The sequence below is a fragment of the Chiloscyllium plagiosum genome, unplaced genomic scaffold, assembly GCF_037043375.1.
Source record: "Chiloscyllium plagiosum isolate Xiang-an unplaced genomic scaffold, Cpla_swu_hap1 HiC_scaffold_2, whole genome shotgun sequence".
NCBI classification, from domain to species: Eukaryota; Metazoa; Chordata; class Chondrichthyes; order Orectolobiformes; family Hemiscylliidae; genus Chiloscyllium; species Chiloscyllium plagiosum.
In genome coordinates this window covers 127,898,845-127,922,388 of record NW_028270140.1, presented here as the reverse complement: position 1 = coordinate 127,922,388, position 23,544 = coordinate 127,898,845, and the positions used below count along the sequence as shown (strand labels likewise).

Genomic DNA, 23,544 nt, shown 5'->3' with positions numbered 1-23,544 from the left:
AATGTAGAGTTATTAAATTGCTTCACTTCAGTGTTGTAGTTGCATTCTTCCACAATGTTGCATTGAACTCAGGATGAATAAAGGAAACAAAATTTCTCACAGAGAGTCTTAACCAAAGTACTATCACTTGAAATTAAAAAGTAAAACAGCTGCAGAGAAACCAAGCAAAACAATATTTGACTCAGTTTACAAGAACCGTTTGGTCATTTGTTTTTATCCATTTAAAGATTAATAACTGAGGAAAAGCATCCTTAAAAATCAGTTACACATAATTGCAAAATAACGTAGTTGTAAAATATTTGACTCACTAGGAATCCAGTAAATGGATTGGAGCATGTGTAAGGACATGTAATAGCTACTTTGTCACATTATGGCAGAAGAGGAAATGTTACTGGATGGTAATGGGTTAAGAAGGTGTAGAGCTGAAAATGTGTTGCTGGAAAAGCGCAGCAGGTCAGGCAGCATCCAAGGAACAGGAGAATTGACGTTTCGGGCATAAGCCCTTCTTCAGGAAGGTGTAGACAAATGTAGAGGTTTGCTGCCATTCTAAGCCTCTAGCTTTCATTTATCCTATTTTCCAAGATGCTTAGGAACATGGCCCTGTGCATTTGAAAGAAATGCTCAGTGGGAAGGAAGATTGCAATGGTCTAGCCTGTGGACATGGGTATGAATTAATCATTACCACACAATACTTCAGACAGGAAAGTCAGTTTTCCCTCTGGCCAGCTTGTTTCACATCCACAAAAGAAACCCGAGAGACTGAAAACAAAAAGTGATCTTTGGGAAAGCTTAAATATAAAGATTAAAAAACAGTGCTGCAAGACAACAAAAAAAAGTCACAATTCGATTTAGAATTTAGCAGTTAGAATTCTTCTCCAATGGGGACTTTGAAAGTCTGAAACAGTTTCAGCTTTGAATTACATTTTAAAATGGCCTAAAATCTGCAGTGCTTGGAATTAAAATTCAATACTGAATTATTACCCAATGCCTGATTTATACAGGAAAGAAATAGATTTTTTTTGTCCACAAAAGAATGCTTACATGGATGTGGATACTCAGTCACTGAATTCATTTTTTCCTTTTAGTCATCCAGGGTGATTGGTAGAAAAGCTCACCACCATCCATAATCTCCTCACAATGTTCCCAGCAATAAGCACAATTAGCAAGCTTGAGGATACATACTCCCTTCCAACTGGTCTACTGGGCTTTAGAAGGTCAAATTACATTAAATACTTTAAGTATTGCAGTAGATTATTATCCGGTTGACAAATTTATCATAAAGACACTTTCAAATATGGTTGGATTTTATACTGGTGGGATTGTGAGCTTGGTGGTGCTGAACTGTGTGGAGTTTGGGACCTCAGATTGGCAATACATTTGATTAAAACCTTCATTATTATCTTAGGAATTTAATGTCAATGTGAAGCATTTTAGCTTTTGTACTGATACGACATTTGTGTAAATGAAGTGTGAAAGTGCAAGGCTCCAAAGCAGAGCAGAACAGAACTCTCACCTCCACAGAACGTTACCCTGGTGCCAGACCAGACCCCACTCTGAGATTTCAGCTGTATAAACACTAGACGGTAAAGGTCATTATAGTCTTACGAGGGCTGTCTTCTCATTAGAGGGAAATGACTGGTGGCGGTTTAACACTTCAGGCGAGGGAGAGGTTGAGAAGGTGAGACATTCTAGATAACCTCAGTCAGTGTGGGAATTGAACCCACACTGTTAGCATCACTCTACATCACAAACCAGCGATCCAGCCAACTGAGTTATTCAGATTACCATTGTAGGGTTAGCCCGAACAATTCTCAGCTGTACTATAAATGAACTAACAGATACGGCATTCATGTCTATTTATTTTGTTTTGTTTTACTTAAGAGTTTACAAAGAAGTCTTTGTCTAATACATGATATCAGTGTTTCTTTAATTAGGGTGTAGAAAGGACACTGTGTGAAAATTCAAAATGAATGGGAAACTGACGTTTGAGGGAATATATAAAAATTTGCATGCATCGTGGAAATAATTATTCAAGTAGGAAATGATGGGGTTTGAAAATGGCAGTCAAACTCTGGGATGCAGAACAATGTTTTCTGGCAGAGCCTGGCAAGTGACAAGTCATTATAAGACTTCACGTTCCTGAGTGTGGAGACTCGTGTGTAACAGCTCAGGTGTCTGAATGCTATTTAGGTGCTTCCACCAGCTAAAGGTTCTTACTAGCGTTAGAGAGGATCATTTTAACCACTTGAGCAGTGTTCTTAACTCTGAGCCAGAAGGCCTGGACTCATGTCCCACCTATTCCAGAGATGAGTCATAATATCCCAAACAGGTTGATTAAAAATACCTAAACATACAGTGGATCCCAATTTAAGTTCATCTGAAGTTTCCATTGTATCAATTGACAAAAATATTCTCTGATATAAAGATTTTAGTGAAAGCTTGTAAATATATTCAGTGTGTCAATCTCATTGAAGTTTTAATATCTGAGATAGTGTGAAGAATACCACACTACATTTAGATTTCAGTAACATGTACTTTTCAAACAATTTGCAGTTAGATCGCTAAAATCATCTGAAATTCTAGAAATAAATACCTGTCCAAAATACTTAAAACTAATTCCCCACATGATGTGTGAACATTTAAAGACATCATATTTTTAATAGTCCAGCTAGGCTGTCTGATGCCTCAAAACTCATAAGTCAATAGTAACAGAAACAGCTTTATTGATATCTCGAAAATAATAAATTAAGGAATTTGCATATAAAGGGAGCTAGTGGAAAAATCCAGATCTGTGAAAAAGTGATAGTTATTTACAAATTGTGCATTGTTTGAATAAATTAATAAATCAATAAACTCTTATGTACAACATACAAAAGTAATGTTAGCCTGAACATTTTTATTCATTTTTCAGCCAATAGCCTGTTGCTGGCTCATATGATTTTGTTAAAAAAAATTAAATGTGATTCACAAAGCTAAAGCTAATTGAAAAATGTATCCGTCTGCTTCTCTTAAATTTCACCAGTTTAAGGAGCTGATTTAGATTAAATGGACCGTTTGACCAGCCATCACAATCTCATACTTGACAAAGCAGGGAGACCATGCTCCCTCTTCATTTTGTGTTACTGCCCTGCTGGGACTCCTGCTGCTTTGATAATGGTCTGCAAGCAATACACTTAACAACAATTCTCAGAGAAAATAATCCTGTAAAGCTATTAGCACAATATTAGTGCTCATCTAAACACACATACTGTGCAGGGGTTGCAGGGTGGGGAGGGGTGGAATCAATTAAAGGTAAAGTTAATCAAATAGCAGTCAAGCCCTTCCAAATATCAAAATCCCTAGCTCTATTGGAACAGCTAATGACAAAACGCAGAAAGGAACATCGAAAGCTTGTGCATACACACTCTGCCATAAAATCTTGCTTGACTCAGTCGTCATTATCCATTATACATTTAACCAAATGTCTGATTCAGCCATTCTCAAACTTTGTCAAATCAGATACATCAAAACCTTGCAGTCTTCCAAAAACAGTATTGACAGTGACAGATCTGAAACAAAAGACTTAGCTCTTACATTGTAGTTAATTTCCACAATATTTTCTTTATCTCTGCTCCAGGTTAACACCCTCCATTACTTTTGAATCTTTCTATTTTTTTCAGATATTCTTACTTTCCCTTCACTTTTTTTTTGTTTGGTCATTTTTTTAAAAATTCAAGAGATTTCTCCCTAATTCTTAAAAATGCTGCTGCATGTGAAAACTGTTAAGAAAGATCCGGAAGCCAGGCCGGCACCTCAATCAGCTGAGAAGCAGTCAGCAATTGCTCCTTTCAAAATGAAGCCAGTAAAAGAGCTGCTGAATCAAAGCTGGACAAAGCCAGCATGGGTTGAACGCTGTCCAGTAACATTCAGAACATCTAGAGTGTCCCGAGAGAAAAATCAGGGTCTTGGCTGCCGATGAGGGTGTGAGCCATGCTAGAAATCCACCAGTGGGCACCGAGTGAATAAAACAGTGGCTTCAGTCATGATGTTTGCTGCAGCTGAGTAGTTTGCTACTGTCAAGCTCACAAATGACAAATGGCCAATTAGTTAGGCATTCAGTGCACATATGGTTCGGGAGAGGGGAAAGCAAAGAGGGAAAATAGAAAATAAAGAAAACAAATCCATGACTTTAGCAGGAAAATGCTGGGAACACTTCAAATAAGACTATTTTCTAGATCGTTTGATCCACAGGAATCTTGCCTGAAACTTGAAATTCAGACAAAAAGACCGACCAGGACATATTGCTTCTGAAATCTGCTATTCAACAGCCATTTCAAAACATACATCTCAGCATTTAGTTCATCACTTTGTGTTTCAAGCATAGCAGCTCTTATATATTGCAAATACCTGATTCATGAATTTTTCAGAAGTGTAAATTACCTCACCTTCACTTGCTCTTCAAATACAACTTGATATATTTCCTTTGGCATGTATAACAATCCCAAGTCTAGGTTACTGCAAGTAACACATTAAACCTTCTTAAGAGATCTGTACATACCTGTATTCATGGTGATAAGAGGACCAGCTGTTCTATTCCAGAGAATTCAGTTTACCCCTGAAAAATAAATAGAATTCAGCTGCTTTACTGCAGTCCAGACCAAACATGGCAATGTAAAACAATGCAAGAATCCTTCAGTGATTTGCAAATCGTTAGATCGTTCATTCCAAAAACCCTCCTACTTGACGGGCTCCTGTCTTATTTATCAGAACAGATTGGAATTTATGTTATTTAACGGTGATACTGCTGTCCTCATATTGGTGCTATGTATCTGCAAAGGAATGTTTATAAATATGACTGGTGTGTCAATTACTCCATATTATCATATAAAAGAAGTCTTTATCTCTGTTAGTATAAATGCTTATTATAAATCTCATACCAGTCAAGTGAAATCCCACACAGAACTAGATGAAGCAGCTTCTCAAGACTGTGAAACAATAACATTATAATGTACTTCCAAACACCAAGGTATTTGCCACTAACATATCAACTAAGCACAGCAAGTGTGCCTCGTTCCAGAATGTATATGTGGCTGTGGAAAGACAATAAATCACATGACTTGATAAAGTACACTATGCTCCCAAGATACACGAAGACAGAAGTAGAAGGCAGGAAATAAAAAAGGTTGGGGAACATGCTAAAGCTGAGAATCTGCTGGATGTAACAATACAAATTTGAATTGTTTTCTTCTATTTCTTAATTGACAGACTGATTCTGGGAAGGAAAGCTGGAGGATGCAATTGGGGTCCTTTAGGATTGGTCAATGGCGACTAGTAACAGAAGATGATGAGAGACTGGAACTGGGTGGGTTCAGCCATGATGGAGAGAAGCAACGGGGAGGGAGCAATAAGAGGGGGTCTTGGGCAGAGGTAGGAAATAAGCTTAATAAAGCAGAGAAACAAGTGAAGCAAATAGAGAGGGTGATAGGGCACGTTCATTGTATGGAGTGGGCATCAATGTTGAGGGATATTGCTGTCAATGTGTTGCTTTACATAGAGAAAAGAAATGTACAAATACACAAGGTTCATCTTTGGATGAGACAAATGGAACAACGATCGTAAATCCAGGCAGTAGTTTATTCTGTTTTTCACCCCAGAATGTTCAGCAAGTCTGCTGTTTCTGGAATAATTGTAAATTAGTTACAAGTATTTTTTGGAGTCTCGCTTTTTTTTAAATCTGAAAGTTAATCACAAAGCTGAAAAAGGCCTTTTTAGATTTGTTTATGGGATGTGGATGTTGCTGGCTGTACCACCACTTCGTGGCCATTCATAGCTGCCCTTGAGAAGGTGGTGGTGAGCTGCCTTCTAGAACTGCAGCAGTCCACGTGCTCTAGATGGACCCACAATGCCCTTAGGGAGGGAATTCCAAGATTTTGACCTAGCAACAGTGAAGGAACAGTGATATGGTTCCAAGTCAGGATGGCCAGTGGTTTGGAGGTGAACTTGTTCTCATGTAGCTGTTGCTCTTGACCTTCTAAATGGTAAATTTGTAGGTTTGGAAGGTTGGAAACTAACTCAGAAGCTTTCTTGTAGATAGTACACACTGTTGCTACTGAGCATCGGTGATGGACAGAGTGGATGCTTGTGGATTTGATGTCAATCAAGTGGGTTGTTTTGTCCTGGATGGTGTCAAATTTGAGTGTTGTTGGAGCTGCACCCATCCAAGCAAGTGGGGAATATTCCATCACACTACTGTTTTTGCCTTTTGGATGGTTGTCAGGAGGTGAGTTGCTCACCACTGTATTCCTAGCCTCTGACCAAGCTCTGGTAGCCACTGTAGTTATATGGCTCTTGTATGTCAGGAGCAGAAAGTTTCAAAATCAGAAAGTCATGATACAAGTGGCCAGTGATAATTTGCGGAACCACGTACAAGCAACTTTTGCTCAGCATTTATCAACGTTATATTTCTAGTGCCACCAATAAAAATACTCTCTGTTATATTTCACTCCATGAATGGCAATCAGACGGAAAAGAGAAACACCAGAGGGTATCCATAGTTCAATGGGGCCACAGGCGCGACAATTTAAATAAACCTCAATACTACACATATGTTATCTTTCATTTGAATATATTACAGTAGATAATAAATAGCTGAAATATATTGCAGCCTTCACATTTTAAATGGTGATTCTTCACAATGTTTCTCCCTTCCATCCAGTCCTTTCACACTTATTAAAAGGGAAATGTTATTATTACTGGTTTCTGTGTTGAGTGCTTGAATTCCATATAGGCAAAAGCATGCAAATAAACTTGGTTGTTTAAAAGCTAGTTTGAAAATCTGACACGGAGGACAGAATCTTATTTTCTGGAGAATAAATGTGGAGGCAGGCCTGAAGCGCAAGGTACTTCCCATCGGGAGCAGACTGGCTTTTTCAGCAACAGTCAGAGAGACTTCCTCTCACCTCAATGTGTTTTCATGCACAGGTAAACTACCAGTGGTCAGCAAGCAGGAAATTGTGCTCCCTACTGGGACCTTCTGGGCTTCACCTTCCAGTTAAAAGATGCCCAGGCAGCATTTCACTCTGTCTGAAGCCACGAGCATCACTCATGCTCTGCTCATCACCACTGCCTACCCTTGGGCTGTCACAGACCTGGTTAAAAAAAAGAAAATGCCATAATTTAGGGATGCCTCCCTGAAGGTTCCTGTGAATGCTGAGCACCAGAAAAGGGAAGTGCTTTTTCGCAAGGATGGTGACAACAGGCCATCTCAAATGATGCAGACAGGGGGAGCTTTGGAGGTCAATACCCATGGCCAGCTCATGAAAACCCAGTATTGGACAAGGATGAAGTGTTGTGCCAGGCTATGTACCACAGCCTACCCAAACTTTTGTGCCTCTTTGAGTGAGGTTTATCATTATAAGGGTGCCACTGCAGAGAACTGTTACACAGAAACTGTGCACCAGGCATCTCCAGTTATCTCGCAAACAATCAGTATCTGAGATTTCATTACAGCTACTGATACAGCATGACTGGCCCCACAGTGGCACTGCCTCTCACATACCTGTCAGAGCTCATACCTAAAAAGGAGATATAGCACTTAGTGGCTCATTCACTGACAGCTCACTGACCCCTCATTACAATTAGGAGAACCTGCAACTTTTCGCCAAAGGTTAGCATGAGACAAGATTCCGCCACTAAGGCTTTGGGATAAATATCACTCAGGATCATCAGACACACAGACCATATGATGCTTTGCTAATTTCCAGCAACACGAGCTCTTTCACAACACTGAACCATTTTTCAATCAAAATCATTTAACTCCTAATTTCCCCTGCACCATGATCTTCTGAAAAGCAATACACAATCAGAGCTGTAGGGATTGACATCTCTATCAGTATCCATGGAAGCAGTTAATGTCCCTATGTTGATGTCTCTTTGTGCTTATCTCCTTCTGCAGGAGTAGAATGTACACAAACAACACTATTGTGCGATAATGCATGGAATAAGGGTCTTCATCCCTTCCAGGGACAGGCTGTTGAGCTGACTGTCAAATAATGGGACTGTGCCTGAACTGAAGGATGGTCCGCCATCCACAGTCATCTATTGAGAAAGCGTTCAAGCAGCTACAGCTCAATAAAACCTGGATGTGAAGGTGCCAGGTGTTAGACTAGGGTGGACAAAGTCAGAAGTCACATGACACCAGGTTATAGTCCAACAGGTTTATTTGAAAACGCAGCTTTTGGAGCTTTGCTCCTTCATCAGGTGATTGTGATTTCAAATAAACCTGTTGGACTATAACCTGGTGTCGTGTGACTTCTGACTTTGTCCAATAAAACCTTGGGCAAGTGTGGCGACTCACAACATGAACACACCTTCATGAGCAGAATGTTCTTAGGTTCTGAATGACAAAGGTTTCAATGGGAAATTTGGGATAATTACGATGAACATGTCAAGTGAAGCCTTTCCCTACGTCAAGACCAAAAGGTTTGATTTTCCAACCAACACCCAGATGGCAAAAGGAGATCCTCACAAGTGCAGCAATAGGCCTATTAACAGCAATTAGTGCTCACTCACATGTCATCATTACTTAATCATAATATGCAGACTCTCACTCTCCCAACTGCCGCATAGAGACTAGACACCAAGAATTCATAGTATGAAAGTCTGAGCAGGATCCTAACATCTGCAGCTCATTGCTTGCTCTTCTCAACATCCATCTTGAGTTTAAGAGCAGAGAGGTTATGTTGCAGCTGTACACGGTGCTGGTGAAGCCACACCTGGAGTTGTGTGTGCAGTTTTGGTCTCCTTACTTGAGAAAGGATGTACTGGTACTAGAGGTGGTGCAGATGAGATTCAGGAGGTTGATTCCAGACTTGAGGGGGTTGGCTTATGAGAGCAAACTGAGTAGACTGGGATTATATTCATTGGAATTCAGAAGAATTGAGGGGGGGAGGGAGTCGTATAGAAACATATAAAATTACGAAGGGAATAGATAAGATAGATGTAGAGAATATGTTTCCACTGGAAGGTGAAGCTGGAACAAGAGGGCATTGCCTCAAAATTAGGGGGAGCAGATCTAGGATTGAATTGAAAAGAAACTTCTTCGCCCAGAGGGTTGTGAATCTATGGAATTCCCTGCCCAGTGAAGTAGTTGACACTACTTCAGTAAACGTTTTTAAAGCTAGGTAGATTTTTTTTAACAATAAAGAAATTAAAGGAGATGGTGAATGGGCAGGTAAGTGCAGCTGAGTCCACGAAAGGATCAGCCATGATCTTATAGAATGGCAAAGCAGGCTCGAAGGGCCAGGCGGCCTACTCCTGCTCTTAGTTCCTATGTTTTTACATTCTTGGATAGCCAGTGCCAACATTACAGGGCATGTTCCATGGGCAATGATCACATGCACCCCCATATCTAAAGATGTTGGCATTTGACACACACTAGCTTCACCACATCCTCATGGCCCATCTCCGATCCACTTACAATATGATTCTGCACTTCAGTTCAGCACTATGGAAAGCTCAGCCCCGTCCCTTTTAATTGCAACGCTACTGCAAAGATACTTTGTACACAGGGACAGCCACCCAGCTCACAGACTGGGCTAGGGCCTATCTCAAAGCTGATTGCTCACTCTTAGTGCACATTCACTTTGCACCCACCGTGATGCTCACAGCATCCAAGTTTGTCCTTTTCACTCTATGCCTCCTCGGTCTCAGCTTAAAGGCTTGTGGCACTCAGGTCTTCCCTTGCTGTTCAGTGCAAACAGTCAGACAGGTAGCTTGACATGAAGGTAGCTTGACGTGATTGTCAGCAGTCACCTGTCAAAGGGTCGAACAATATGCTGTAATGCACTGTCCTCTCTCAATGTCACACCTAAAGCGCTGTATATCAACTACATGGCCATGTCTCAAAGCCAAAAGGCAGTAGCCCTCAGTTAAGCAGGGTCGAGCCTCAGTTAATCAGTCATGGGGTTCATCCGATAGGAGTACAGGGGCATGAGCAGCGTCAGTCAGCCATAGTCAAGTGTCATTTAAAAAACAGACAAACAGTAATTTAAACCTGTGTCACCTATGACTCACAGTTCATGCACAGACTGGAGTGAAGGGAAGAGGAGTCTGCTCACTTTCTATACACCAATGCAAGGAACAGGGTGACAGCCATCACAGAAAGCCAGTTCCAACAGAGGACCCAGTATTATCTGCTGGATACACATGGAACCATATAGTCATACAGGACGGAAATAGATTCTTCGGCCCAAATCATCCATGCAGACCAGGTTTCCTAAACTGAACTTGTCCCATTTGCCTGCATTTGTTCCATAGCCCTCTAAACCTTTCCTATCCACTTCATTCCACAGTTATAGATGCATTCATTCACCCTCCCTCCCTAGCACACCTCATTATCCAACTGTGTGCTCATACTTAATACCCAGCTCCCAACCTAATTTGTTCTATTGCCCTTATTAGTGTTCCTTTCCCCAATACATCCCACCTGGCTCTATCCATTTCCCAGGATCTTTCCAATGTCCCAAAAGTTCAAAGTTAGGACTTCAACTTTTGGATAGAACAGATCTAAAAGTTGAAGTCCTAAATTGGAGAAAGGCCAATTTTGATGGTATTAGGCAAGAACTTTTGAAAGCTGATTGGAGGCAGATGTTCGCAGGTAAAGGGATGGCTGGAAAATGGGAAGCCTTCAGAAATGAGATAACAGGAATCCAGAGAAAGTATATTCCTGTCAGGGTGAAAGGGAAGGCTGGTAGGTATAGGGAATGCTGGATGACTAAAGAAATTGAGGGTTTGGTTAAGAAAAAGAAGGAAGCATATGTCAGGTACAGATAGGATAGATCGAGTGAATCCTTAGAAGAGTAGAAAGAAAGTAGGAGTATACTTAAGAGAGAAATCAGGAGGGCAAAAAGGGGGACATGAGATAGCTTTGACAAATAGAATTAAGTAAAACCCAAAGGGTTTTTACAAATATATTAAGGACAAAAGGGAAATAGGGAGAGAATAAGACCCCTCAAAGATCAGCAAGGCAGCCTTTGTGTGGAGCCACAGAAAATGGTGGAGATACTAAATGAATATTTTGTATCAGTATTTACTATGGAAAAGGGTATGGAAGATATAGACTGCAGGGAAATAGATGGTGACATCTTGCAAAATGTCCAGATTACAGAGGAGGAAGTGCTGAATGTCTTGAAATGGTTAAAAGTGGATAAACCCCCAGGACCTGATCAGGTGTACCCGAGAACTCTGTGGGAAGCTACAGAAGTGATTGCTGGGCCTCTTGCTGAGATATTTGTATCATCAATAGTCATAGGTGAGGTGCCGGAAGACTGGAGGTTGGCAAAGAAGGGCGGTAAAGACAAGCCAGGGAACTATATACCAACTTGGTGGGCAAGTTGTTGGAGGGAATCCTGAGAGACAGGATGTACATATATTGGAAAGGCAAGGACTGATTAGGGATAGTCAACATGGCTTTGTGCATGGGAAATCGTGTCTCACAAACTTGATTGAGTTTTTTGAAGAAGTAACAAAGAAGATTGATGAGGGCAGAGCAGTAGATGTGATCTATATGGACCTCAGTAAGGCGTTTGATAAGGTTCAGGACATTAGTTAGGCCACTGTTGGAATACTGCATGCAATTCTGGTCTCCTTCCTATTGGAAAGATGTTGTGAAACTTGAAAGGGTTCAGAAAAGATTTATAAGGATGTTGCCAGGGTTGGAGGATCTGAGCTACAGGGAGAAGCTGAACAGGCTGGGGCTGTTTTCCCTGGAGCGTTGGAAGCTGAGGGGTGACCTTATAGATGTTTACAAAATTATGAGGGGCATGGATAGGATAAATAGACAAAGTCTTTTCCCTGGGGTTGGGGAGTCCAGAACTAGAGGGAATAGGTTTAGGGTGAGAGGGGAAAGATATAAAAGAGACCTAAGGGGCAACGTTTTCACACAGAGGGTGGTACGTGTATGGAATGAGCTGCCAGAGGATGTGGTGGAGGCTGGTACAGTTGCAACATTTAAGAGGCATTTGGATGGGTATATGAATAGGAAGGGTTTGGAGGGATATGGGCCGGGTGCTGGCAGGTGGGACTAGATTGGGTTGGGATATCTGGTCGACGTGGACGGGTTGGACCGAAGGGTCTGTTTCCATGCTGTACATCTCTATGATTCTAAGTTCCATTCTCTACCAGTACTTTCCACCCACCCTCCCGGTGAACCTTTTCTGTAGCTTCATCCTTCCTTTTTTTTACTTCAACAATATACTTTATCCATAGAATATATTTATATAATTACATAGTCACTATGGCAATTGGGTTCTGTACAGTCTGAGCATGTTGACTTTCCAGACAATTCCAACAAACAAAACTCACTTACGCAAAACACTATTTACATATATTAGAGTCACCAGCAGAGTCTGATAACTGAACAGACCCCCAGTGTATTTGGCAGCAAGACCTTAGACAGTGGTCTTTCCCTTGGCGGCAGTTGCCCCCGGCTTTAATGCATCCCTCAGCACGGAGTCTTGGACTTTGGAATGTGTTGATGGTTCTCCTCGGTGTGTCCCCCAGGGAACAGACCAAACATTGCAGAGGCTTACAGTTTAAGTGTTAACCACAACAAGCATGACTATATACAACTGAGACTTCTCATGAGCTGGTTGACAGGGGGAGGCTCACCCTTTACACTGCAATTGTTTGAACTAAGAAATATCCTGGTTATGAAAGAGCTATGCAACTGAAGGGGCTCGTACTCACCAAAGTTTGGAGGGAGAACTCTTCCCTGCAAGGTATGATTAGATTCCCTACAGTGTGGAAACAGGCACTGCAGCCCATGCAGTCCACACTGACCCTCCAAAGAGTAACCCACCCAGACCCATTTCCCTTGGACATCTAACACTGTGGGCAATTTAGCATGGCCAATTCACCAGACCTGCACATCTTTGGACTGTGGGAGGAAACTGGAGCACCCAGAGGAAACCCACCCAGACACGGGGAGAATGTGCAAACTCCACAGTCAGTCACCAGAGGCTGGAATCAAACCTGGGACCCTGGTGCTGTGAGGCAGCAGTACTAACCACCGAGCCACCATGCCGTCCCCTATGTGGCAAGCATTTATGATTATGTTTGTGAACAGACAGGTTCACAAGATTGCGCATGTGAATGTAATTCCCCTGGACTGGGGGGAGGTTAATGACTGCTCATGACATACTGATGAATGCAAAACAGATTCCCAACCACGAAGGTTGAGAAAGTTGACCTGCCTTAAGCGTTCAGAAAACGTAATTTGCAAAATTTTAAATCTAATGTCAGGAAAGTGATTTTTTTTTTGCTGCCCAGCTTTCTAATTGCTGCAGGCAGACCCAGAAGATTCCATCCTAATAATAAGTATGTTATACCATGGTAATAAAGCAGGAACTATAAGAACCAACAGAGTTGCATTCCAAAAATGAACTCCAATTATGCAAAGCAATTTAGATATCGTCACTGAGAGGCCATTTACAGTATCTTAATTGTAAAAATGCTTAAACATACCATGCTTCTTCGCTTTTCCAACCCTCAGTTGATTACCTTTTTTTAGAAAAAGGCATACTAATGCTTAATTTATAATTAGACAAGTTCTCTACTACTTATAGGTATCGAGAAAGCCTCAGTATAATTTTAAAATTTGAATGTTTTCAGAGACTGGAGAACATACCTAAACTACAGACTGCCAGCATTCTTCAAATATTTCCCTCTGCCAATGGAGAGGAACTAGACTTGACTTTTTCCTAACTTGGATGGACTTAAATCAATGTCAGAACCACATGAAGGAGGCAGTGGCGAAACTGGCTGAACAATGAGGACTGATGTCTCAGGCAGGTTCACCATAACAATGATTAATGGACACAACAGCAGTAATTTAAGGTTCTAATTACATGGAAATCATTATTCACACTCCATTTTGGGAGTCCCCAGGGATGAGAGCCTTATCAGTGCCTAAGTCAGTAATTGGTGGAACTTCTGTTGATCGTTACCACTCTGGAAAATACCTTTTTTTGCTCTGAGACTTTTTTTTGGTTGCCATTTTTCTGAAATGCATCTATTACAAACCCTGTTCTAGAAATATGTCTGAATTTAGACTTGCGTCTGCTTTTGTTACTCACTTAATGGATTGTGAAATTATTTTAATTGATTACGATGACTACCTTTCATTATTACAACAAAATGTTTTGTTCTCTTTTCCTTGTGATCAAATCCAAACAATAGGACTGATGGTTATTGTTTTCAGTTGCTTTGTTAAATCCAATGCTTTCTTCATATTCTGAATCCCTCACACCCAACCAAACCCTACTGACTGCATTGTTTTGGTTATGTATGAGATATCTTTTTCTATCTCAGAACTGTCTCCATGGGCAATGTCCTTTAGTCATTATCTTGTCGAAATTTTCAGACTCGTAAATGTTTTAACTGGTTAAGTATTTTTATTTCTGCCAGTGAGATCCAATTTTGCAAAACTGCTTCATCACCTCACTGAATACAATTGTTGAAATGATCCTTGAAGTCCAGAAGACCATAAGACCATCGATATAGGAGCTGAATTAGGCCATTTGGCCCATCGGGTCTGTCCCGTCATTTATCATGGCTGATATGTTTCTTAACACCATTCTCCCGCCTTCTCCCAGTATCCCTTGATTCCCTTACCAGTCAAGAACCTATCTTTGTCTTAAATACATTCAATTACTTATTACCACAGAAGGCTGTGAAGGCTGAGGTCCACAGATTAATCACACTCTGGCTGAAGAAATTCCTCCTCATCTCAGTTCTAAAGGTTGTTCCTTCATTCTGAGGAGAAAGTGAGGTCTGCAGATGCTGGAGATCAGAGCTGGAAATGTGTTGCTGGAAAAGCGCAGCAGGTCAGGCAGCATCCTGAAGAAGGGCTTATGCCCGAAACGTCGACATTCCTTCATTCTGAGGCTATGCCTCAGGTCATAGTCTCTCTGACTAGTGGAAGGATGCTCTCCATGTCCACTCTAACCAAGCCTTTCAGTCTTCTGTGAGTTTCAATGAGTTTCCCCCCTCACCTTTCTCAACTCCATAGAGTACAGACCCAGAGCCCTCAACTACCCCTCATAAGACAAGTCATCCATACCTGGGATCATTCTTGTAAACTTCCTCTGGACCCCCCTCCAATGCCAGCACATCCTTCCTCACATACAAAGCTCAAATGTTGTCTGACCAGAACCTTATACAATTCAGAGAACATCCCCAAACTTGTAATTCTCACATTTTTGAAATGAATGCTCACAATGCAATTGCCTTCCTAACTGCCAAATGAACCTGCATGTTAACATAAGAGAATCCTAAACTAGGACTCCGAAGTGTGCTTCAGATTTCTGAAGCTATTACCCCATTTATAAGTAGCCTATGGCTCTGTTCTTCCAGTCAAAGTGAGTAACTTTGCACATTTCCCACATTGTATTCCATCTGCCGAATTTTGCCCTCTTTCCGAGCCTGTCAAAGTCCTCTGCAGCCTCCCAACCTCCTCAACACTACCTGTCCCTCCACCTATTTTTGTGTCATCTGAAAACATAGCAACAATACCAATAGTTCCTTCGCCCAGATCATTAATCTATAATGTGTGGTATTCTCTTCCACAGGAAGCTGTTGGGACCAATTCATTAGATACATTCGAGTTGGAGCTGGACATGGCCCTTGCAACTAAAGGGATCAAGGGGTGTGTGGAGAAACTGGGAATGGGATACTGAGACTGCATGATTAGCCATGATCATATTAAATGGTGGTGTGGCCTCGAAGGGCCGAATGGCCTACTCCTGAACCCATTTTCTATGTTTCTATGTTTAATGTGAATAGTTGTGGTCCCAAAACTGACCCCTGCGGAACTTGACTCGTCACCAGCTACCATCCTGAAACAGACCACTTTATCCCAACTCACTGCCTTTTGCCAGTCAGCTAATGCTAAATCCATACCAATACCTTGCCCCTAACACTACTCTTATCTTATTTAGCAGCTCCTTCTTCACCCACCACTGCAGCACCTTGTCAAAGGCCTTCTGGAAATACAAATAGACCACATCCACTGGCTCACCTTTGCCAAACTTGCTCATTACTTGCTCAAAGAATTCTAACAGATTTGACAGGCCTGACCTCCCCTTGCCGAAGCCATGCTGGCTCAGCCCTATTTGACATGTACTTCTAAGAACTCCACAATCTCATTCTTTAAGAATAGACTCTAAAATCTCACCAATGACTGAGGTCAAGCGAGCTGGTCTGTAATTGCCATCATCCATTTTTTTTAAACAGGGATGTTACATTGGCTATTTTCCAATCCTCTGGGATCCTCCTAACTCCAGGGATTCCTGAAAGATCACAACCAATGCCTCTACAATCTCCTCAGCTATCTCCTTCAGAACTCTGCGTTGCAGTCCACCTGGTTCAGGTGATTTATCCATCTGCAGACCTTTCACCTTCTCCTTAGTGATGGCCAACACACCCACTTCTGCTCCCTGACTCTCTTGAAGTTCTGGTCTGCTGCTGATGTCGGCTACTGTGAAAACTGATGCAAAGTACCTATTCAACTCCTCTGCCATTTCTTTTTTTCCCATTACTACATCTCCAGCCTCATTATTCAGTTATCTAATGTCCATTCATGCCCCTATTTTATCTTTTATATACCTAAAATAATTCTTGCAATCTTCATTTCTATAACAAACTATCTTTCCTTCCTATTTCAACTTCTGCCCCCTTATTGCTTCTTTAGTAGTCTTCTGTTGGTTTTGAAAGGCTAGATAATCCTCTGGCTTCCCACTACTCTTCACCAAATTGCATGCTTTTTCTTCCACTTTTATGCTGTCCCTGACTTCCTTGTCTACCATGGTTGCCTCGTCCTCCACTTAATCGGTTTCTTCTTTGTTGGGTTGAATTTCTGCTGTGCCCCCTGAATTACCCCCAGAAACTCTTGCTATTGCTGTCTATCCATCTTCCCTGTTAGGCTCTCCTTTCAATCAACTCTTGCCAGCTCCTCCCTCATGTCATTGTAGTTACCTTTACTCCGATTCCAGCTTCTCCCTCTCAAACTGCAGGGTGAATTCTATCATATTGTGGTCACTGCCTCCTAGGTGCTCCTTCACCTTAAGCTCCCTAATCAAGGCTGCCTCATTACACATTACTAAATCCAGAATTGCCTGCTCTCTAGTGAGCTCCACTACATATTGCTCCAGAAAACCATCTTGTAGATATTCCGCAAATTCCTTTTCTTGGGATCCGCTACCTATCTGATTTGCCCAGTCCACCTGAATACTGAAGTCCCCCCTGATTACTGTAATCGTGCCTTCCTACAAGATGATGGTGGAGAAACAGCATAACGTGCTGACTTCTCAGCCCAGGAGCCTGGAACTCATCTACTCCATCAACTTTCATTTTTTTTCTATGCTTTACTTAAATATTTCCATTTATTATGGTACCTTCACCTTTTTTTAACAACTTTGGCAGAAGGTGTCTTCTCCTAGCCAAGGTGCAGCGACAAGGTGGCTTCCAGTAGTCCGGAATGGAGGTATAAACCTGGTGCCTGGTGGGGTTGTCGCTCAGTGTGGCGGCCTTGTCCGACCTGGCATGGTGTGCTAGTCTTGTCCAGCCTGGTGTGGCATTCCTGTCCAGCCTGGTATGGTGTGCTAGTCTTGTCCAGCCTAGTGTGGCATTCTTGTCCGGCCTGGCATGGCATTCTTGCCTGGCCTGGCGTGGTGTTCTTGTCCATCCCAGTGTGGCATTCTTGTCCGGCCTGACATGGTGTTCTTGTCCATCCTCGCATGGCATTCTTGTCTGGTCCGGCGTGGTGTTCTTGTCTGGCCCAATAGCTTTGTTCAGCCTTATAGCCTCGTCCAGCCTGGTGTGGTGTTCTTGTCCAGCCTGGTAGCCTTGTCCAGCTTGGAGTGGCGTTCATGTCCAGCCTGGTAGCCTTATCCAGTCTGGTAGCCTTGTCTGGCCCAGTGTGGTGCTCTTGTTCGACCCAGCGTGGTGTTCTTGTCCAGCCCGGCGTGGTGTTTTTGTCCAACCTGGGAAGCCTTGTATAGGCTGGCTTTATGTTCTTGCCTGGCCTGGCATGGTGTTCTTGTCCGGCCTGGTGTGGCATTCTTATCCCAGCGCAGAGGTTTCGTTTGGTGTGGGGGTCTCATCCTTGCTTCTAGGCAGCTTCTGGATCTTTCAGCAGGCCAGCGTGGAGGTCTAGTCTGGTATGGCCATCTCATCTTGGTGGGGCAGTCTCAGACCAGCTGTGCATGGCACCTTCAGCCTGGTTTTCTGGTGTACCGAAAACCCAGGAGCCATTGATTGAACTTTGATGAACTTTGACTTATTTTTGTTCTTATCTATGACTTCCATCATTAATTGAGGTACTATGGTATGGTGGCTCATAAAAAGTTTTGTTGCATTTTGTTTACATACACATGGCAAAAAATTGCTATTTTATTCTATTCTCACATGCCTTTTCCATCCTGATTTATTTTCTGCCACACATTCTGACTACTGCCAGGTGGCAAAAACAGAAATTGGTGGAAAAGCTCAGGAGATCTCTTAGCATCTGTGGAAAGAAATCAGAGTTCATGTTTCACGTTATGTGACCCTTCCTCAGAATTCTGACTTCTCTCCACAGATGCTGCCAGAGCTCCTGAGCTTTTCCAGCAATTTCTGTTTTTGCCTTTGATTTACAGCATCCGCACTTCTTTCGGTTTTTACTGCTGGGGGCCCGCACGTAACTCTCATCAGGGTCTTTTTGCTGCTTTGCAATTTCACAATTCTACCCACATAAATTCTCTGCCTTCTGACTCTATATTCCTTCATGTTATTGATTTAAACCTGCCTCTCTGCCCACCTGCCTGTCCTTTAGTGTAGGATAGGAAACATATCCTTAGATATTCAGTTCCAAATCCTGATCCCCTTGCAGCTATATCTCTGTAATACCCACAACATTGTACCTGCCAATTTCAATCTGTGCTACAACACCATTTATGTTGTTTTGTATACTGAGTACATTTAAGTGAAACATCCTCATCTTGTGCTTACTGCCCCTCTTCTCATAGTTGTCCCCTTATCTGCTAAACCTGAAATTAGATTGCGGATGTGGCAATGTTGCTCCTTTAACAAGGTTTTGTTGTCTTTGGCTGATTTTTTCAGAGAGGTCATAAAAGACACCGACTCCGAAAGGTCTAAGTTGAAGGGTTTTAGGCCAGTTTGATTATAGCTAACAGATATGCCTCAGGCAAAAGGCTTTTAAGTTTAAAACAAACACTTCTATGATGAAAGGGGAGTGTCCCTTTCTCCCAGTTCAGCTTTTCTCTGGTTTGGTTTGGTTTTAACACTGGAGTTGAAAAAGCTGCTGACCCCCAAAGAAGCAGGTCGAGATTGATCCTGCTGTCCCTCTGGCTTCTCTCCTGCATGACCTTGGATTTGATTTTAGCTTTTGTGCCAAGGGGTGTTTATGGGGATTGTTGCAAGTATTTGGAACAGCATCATTAAGTTGGTATCATCTGTTGGGGTTTCGGATACATTGTTTTTCAGTATTCTGTTCTCTTTTGTTTGTGTTTCCTTTGGTAATTTTGTCAACAAATTCTGTTTTGTTTAAAGACAAGTGGTTTGATCAGCTCCATCGCTCCTGGAATATCCGCATTACACCTGCTTAAAACAATTAGCAAAGTTAAAGTCTGGGCTACATCCTTGAAAAGTTTTGAGGGGGTTTGAACTGGTCTATAATACTGAGCCTTTCCACACTATCTGATCCATTACTTCTCCTGTAAAATTTAATAATCTCTGCTGAGGTCTCCCCACCATTTTCAATAACTTTCCATACAACTGAACAACTCCCACTATTTAGTTTAAAAGGTCCATTCTTCTGCAGTTAAAGCAAGATATATAAGGACACCTGTGCTGTTGGGGCATCTTCATCTGAAGCGTGCTAAAGTTAGTGTTCTGGCATATTATATAACTAGAGCTGTATAGATGACTTCATTTTAAATTGTGGGGGAAAAGGACGAAGTAATACTGCAGGGTAGCAATAAAAGGTAATGATACTGGCTGAAAGAGACTATGTGTACAAACATAAGAATGAGTGGAGAAAATTTGATTTAATCTAGTTGAGAGGGAAATTTAAGTGAAGGGCGCTTTAGAAATCCATAAATAAATGTTGAGGCAATGTTCTGACATATATAAACACAAGCAGTGTGGAACAAGATGGAATAGATTGGGATAATTTCAAATTAATATTACAGAAAATAAAATCCATTTAGGGAACAGCAGTAAAATTTGAAGTGAAATAATTTCATCTGAATGTATCAATCACCCTCAATAAGATGGATTGACTCATTTCATAAATGTTTTAAGAATAACTGCTATGTTAGAAAAAAAAGTTAGAAAATGACCAAAGTTGAGAAATAAATATTCCAGGGTGCACAATACTTCAAAGTGACAGGCTCAATAGCAAAGGAAGAGTAGTGTCTCTGATAGCAATGCATGACAAAAGTAGATTTGTGAGAATTGGTCTTGACTCAAAAACTAAAAGTAAATGCAGGATGCAGAATAGGAGTAGGAGAAAATGCAGTTTGATTAGTATATACTATTTGACAGTGTTAAACATGAAGATTGTGTAACAATGATACTGTAATTATTGTGTGGAACTTCAATCTTCACATATAATGGACAGATCAAATTGGCAAAGTTTTTCTACAAGATGAGTTTTTAGAATGATTTGCAACGTAACCTGGAGCAACATTTGTTGAACAAACATGGGATAAAGTTATTTTAGACCTAGCAGGATGAATTAGTGGTGACATAACAAACACTCCACCTGTGAGTAGTGATCATAAAACATTTGAATTTCATGTTAAGTTTGAAAGTGATGTAGTCAAATTACAAGCAAAAATCTTCAACTCGTCACATATGTATAAGGGTAAAAACAAGGACTGCAGATGCTGGAAACCAGATTCTTGATTAGAGTGGTGCTGGAAAAGCACAGCAGTTCAGGCAGTATCCGAGGAGCAGGAAAATCGACGTTTCGGGCAAAAGCCCTTCATCAGGAATAGAGTATAAGGGGACAGCTGGCTAGGCTTGATTAAATAAATCTGCAATCCTGCTACATCTATTTGCCAATGCTGGTGGACAATTGAACAGTAGGAGGTGAGGGCTCCACATTCTCCATTCTCAAATGATTATCAGTGCAAAAAAACAAGGCTGATGTATTTTCATCCACCTCCAGCTGGAAATGCCAAGTGGCGGATCTACTTGGCTGCCCCTTGAGCTCATGAGCAGCCCAGAGCCCAGAATTTGACCAGTTTGATTCATTCCATGTGATAGTCAAGAAACCACTGAAGGCACTGACATTGCACAGACTGTAGCTGCTGACAATAGTACTGAAAACCTCTGCACTCGAACTAGAGTTAATACTTTAAAGGAAATATTGTGTTTACCAAATAGAGCCCTCCCACAAGATTTCAATTTCTTTTTGAACAAATTAAATGTGTCCAGCAATTGAATGTTTCTGAAGAAAGACACTTTTTGTCTCAGCTTATTGTCTCACACTCAGAATCACAGAGGGGCACAGCACAGAAATAGACCCTTTGCTCCAACCAGTCCATGACAAACAGACATTCTAAGTTAACCTAGTCCCATTTACCAGGACTTAGCCTATATCCCTCTATACCTTTCCTACTCATGTAACCATTCAGATGTCTTTTAATTGTTGTATTTGTAGCACCCTCCACCATTTCCTCTGGCAACTCATTCCATACACGCACCACCCTCTCCATGAAAATGTTGCCCCTTAGGTCCATTTTATATCTTTCTCCTCTCACCTTAAACCTATGCCTGCTGGTTTTGGACTCTTTTCTCCTGGAACAAAGACCTTGGCTATTCACCCTATCCATGTCTCTCATGATTTTATATACTCAACAAGACAATTCACAAGAAGTACCAAACTAAAGGGAAAACTATGTTCATCCTGTCTGAGAGAAGACTGCTGATTGGGTGGCAGGATGTGTCTTTAGTTCTTTTGCAACAAGCAAGGTACTGATTGTCGAAACAGACATCACTTGTAAACCCCACAATACAGATTACAACATTAGGTGTACAAAGTTAAAAATCATATAACATTAGGTTATAGTCCAACAGGTTTATTTGGAAACACTATCTTTCGGAGCGCCGTTCCTTCATCGGGTGCTTCCAAATAAACTTGTTGGACTATAACCTGGTGTTGTGTGATTTTTAACTTTGTACAGCCCAATCCAACACCGTCACCTCAAAGTCTTAACATTGGATGTGAATGGGCAATAGGATAACATTTACTTTATAATCCTGAGTATGCAAAGAATTATGATGATAGTCAAATTAGGATTGTCCATTAGACTTGCTATATACTCTTGCATCAATATGAAACTATATATTAATATATAGCGCACTCCACAGACAGAAAGAACATGTGTGCACGATGCGTCTGTTTCAATGTAACAAAATAGGTGACAGCCATTCTTTAGTTCATTTCTCAGGGCAATGCATTGACCAATCAGAGACAAACGAAATTTAAAAGCTTGTCATAGTTAACTGTCCATCATCATTGTCTGGTGCATTCTCCATTGCAACATCTCTACTGATTAGATTTCACTTAGCAACTAATTAGCATTCTCCTGTCATACAGTACACATGTTGTTTTCATGTATTGGTATTTCTTGGGAATTGTCCTGATGACTGCAAGATGAAAAGATTTAACAAAATTTACTTTTTCAGCAATAAACTTTAAATAAGAAGATGAAATAAAAACAAGCACTGCTGACTTAACAACATGGTTTGTTACTATATGTAGTGAAATCAGGTTTACTTCCCACTTTCCCCAAGAATTCTCTTAAAAGAAACAGCAATCTTTTAAAGTTACATACTTCTGTAGTGACCACCTATAAATATGCCACCAGGACCAAGATAATTCTACTCAGATCCAGCTATTTTCAGGAGGTAAAACGTAACCCACTGTGACTGGAGAGTCTTTGTCTGATTACATTTCCAACATTTCCAAACTCCTCTGCCATTTACTTTGTTTCACATTATGATACTGCAGATTCTTCCGCGACACTCAAGCTAAACAACCTTGCTCCTCAGCAAATTCAAATTAAGATTAAACCTCATGTATCTTCCATGCAGTCAATGATGAAGTCTAGGTTTTACTTTCTGTTTACAATGCAAGTTTGCCTGTCAATAATTTTACATAACTACTGTCTGTGAGCTGCAAAACCATTAGAGGGGCAAATTACACCTGAAAATCTCTCCTGACAAACACAGATACATTTAAATCAGAGAGCTCTCCTAACCTCCACCTATCGCCATGACAACATAGCTTGCTTTGGAACCATCCTCAAGCTGACCTCTAAACTTAGTCATCCCTAATTTATAACGTATCCAGCTAAATATGTCTACCTGTTGTTTTGTAGCTCCAACTCTTCTATTCTGAGTCTATTAAACAGATTGAGTTACCTCCAGAACTTCAATATCTTCAAGTGTTCCTGCAATTATTAAAGCAAAGCATCTTAGTGTCATGACCTTTGT

The 23,544-nt window shown here is 41.2% G+C and overlaps 1 protein-coding gene across 31 annotated transcripts in view; it reads right to left on the bottom strand.

The window, feature by feature from the left end:
- The window catches only part of sorbs2b (sorbin and SH3 domain containing 2b), a 323,367-nt gene that overhangs the window by 186,046 nt on the left and 113,777 nt on the right, over window positions 1-23,544 (bottom strand). For 26 of the 31 annotated variants that reach the window (XM_088000723.1, XM_088000747.1, XM_088000756.1 and 23 more), the window contains one exon: window positions 4,538-4,594. In XM_088000723.1, coding sequence (XP_087856849.1) covers window positions 4,538-4,547 — 10 coding nt within the window. In that variant the 5' untranslated portion in view covers window positions 4,548-4,594. Of the gene's footprint in view, window positions 1-4,537; window positions 4,595-9,633; window positions 9,778-23,415; window positions 23,502-23,544 lie in introns of those variants that run through there. The other 5 variants (XM_088000740.1, XM_088000766.1, XM_088000776.1 and 2 more) reach the window with 4 other exon arrangements.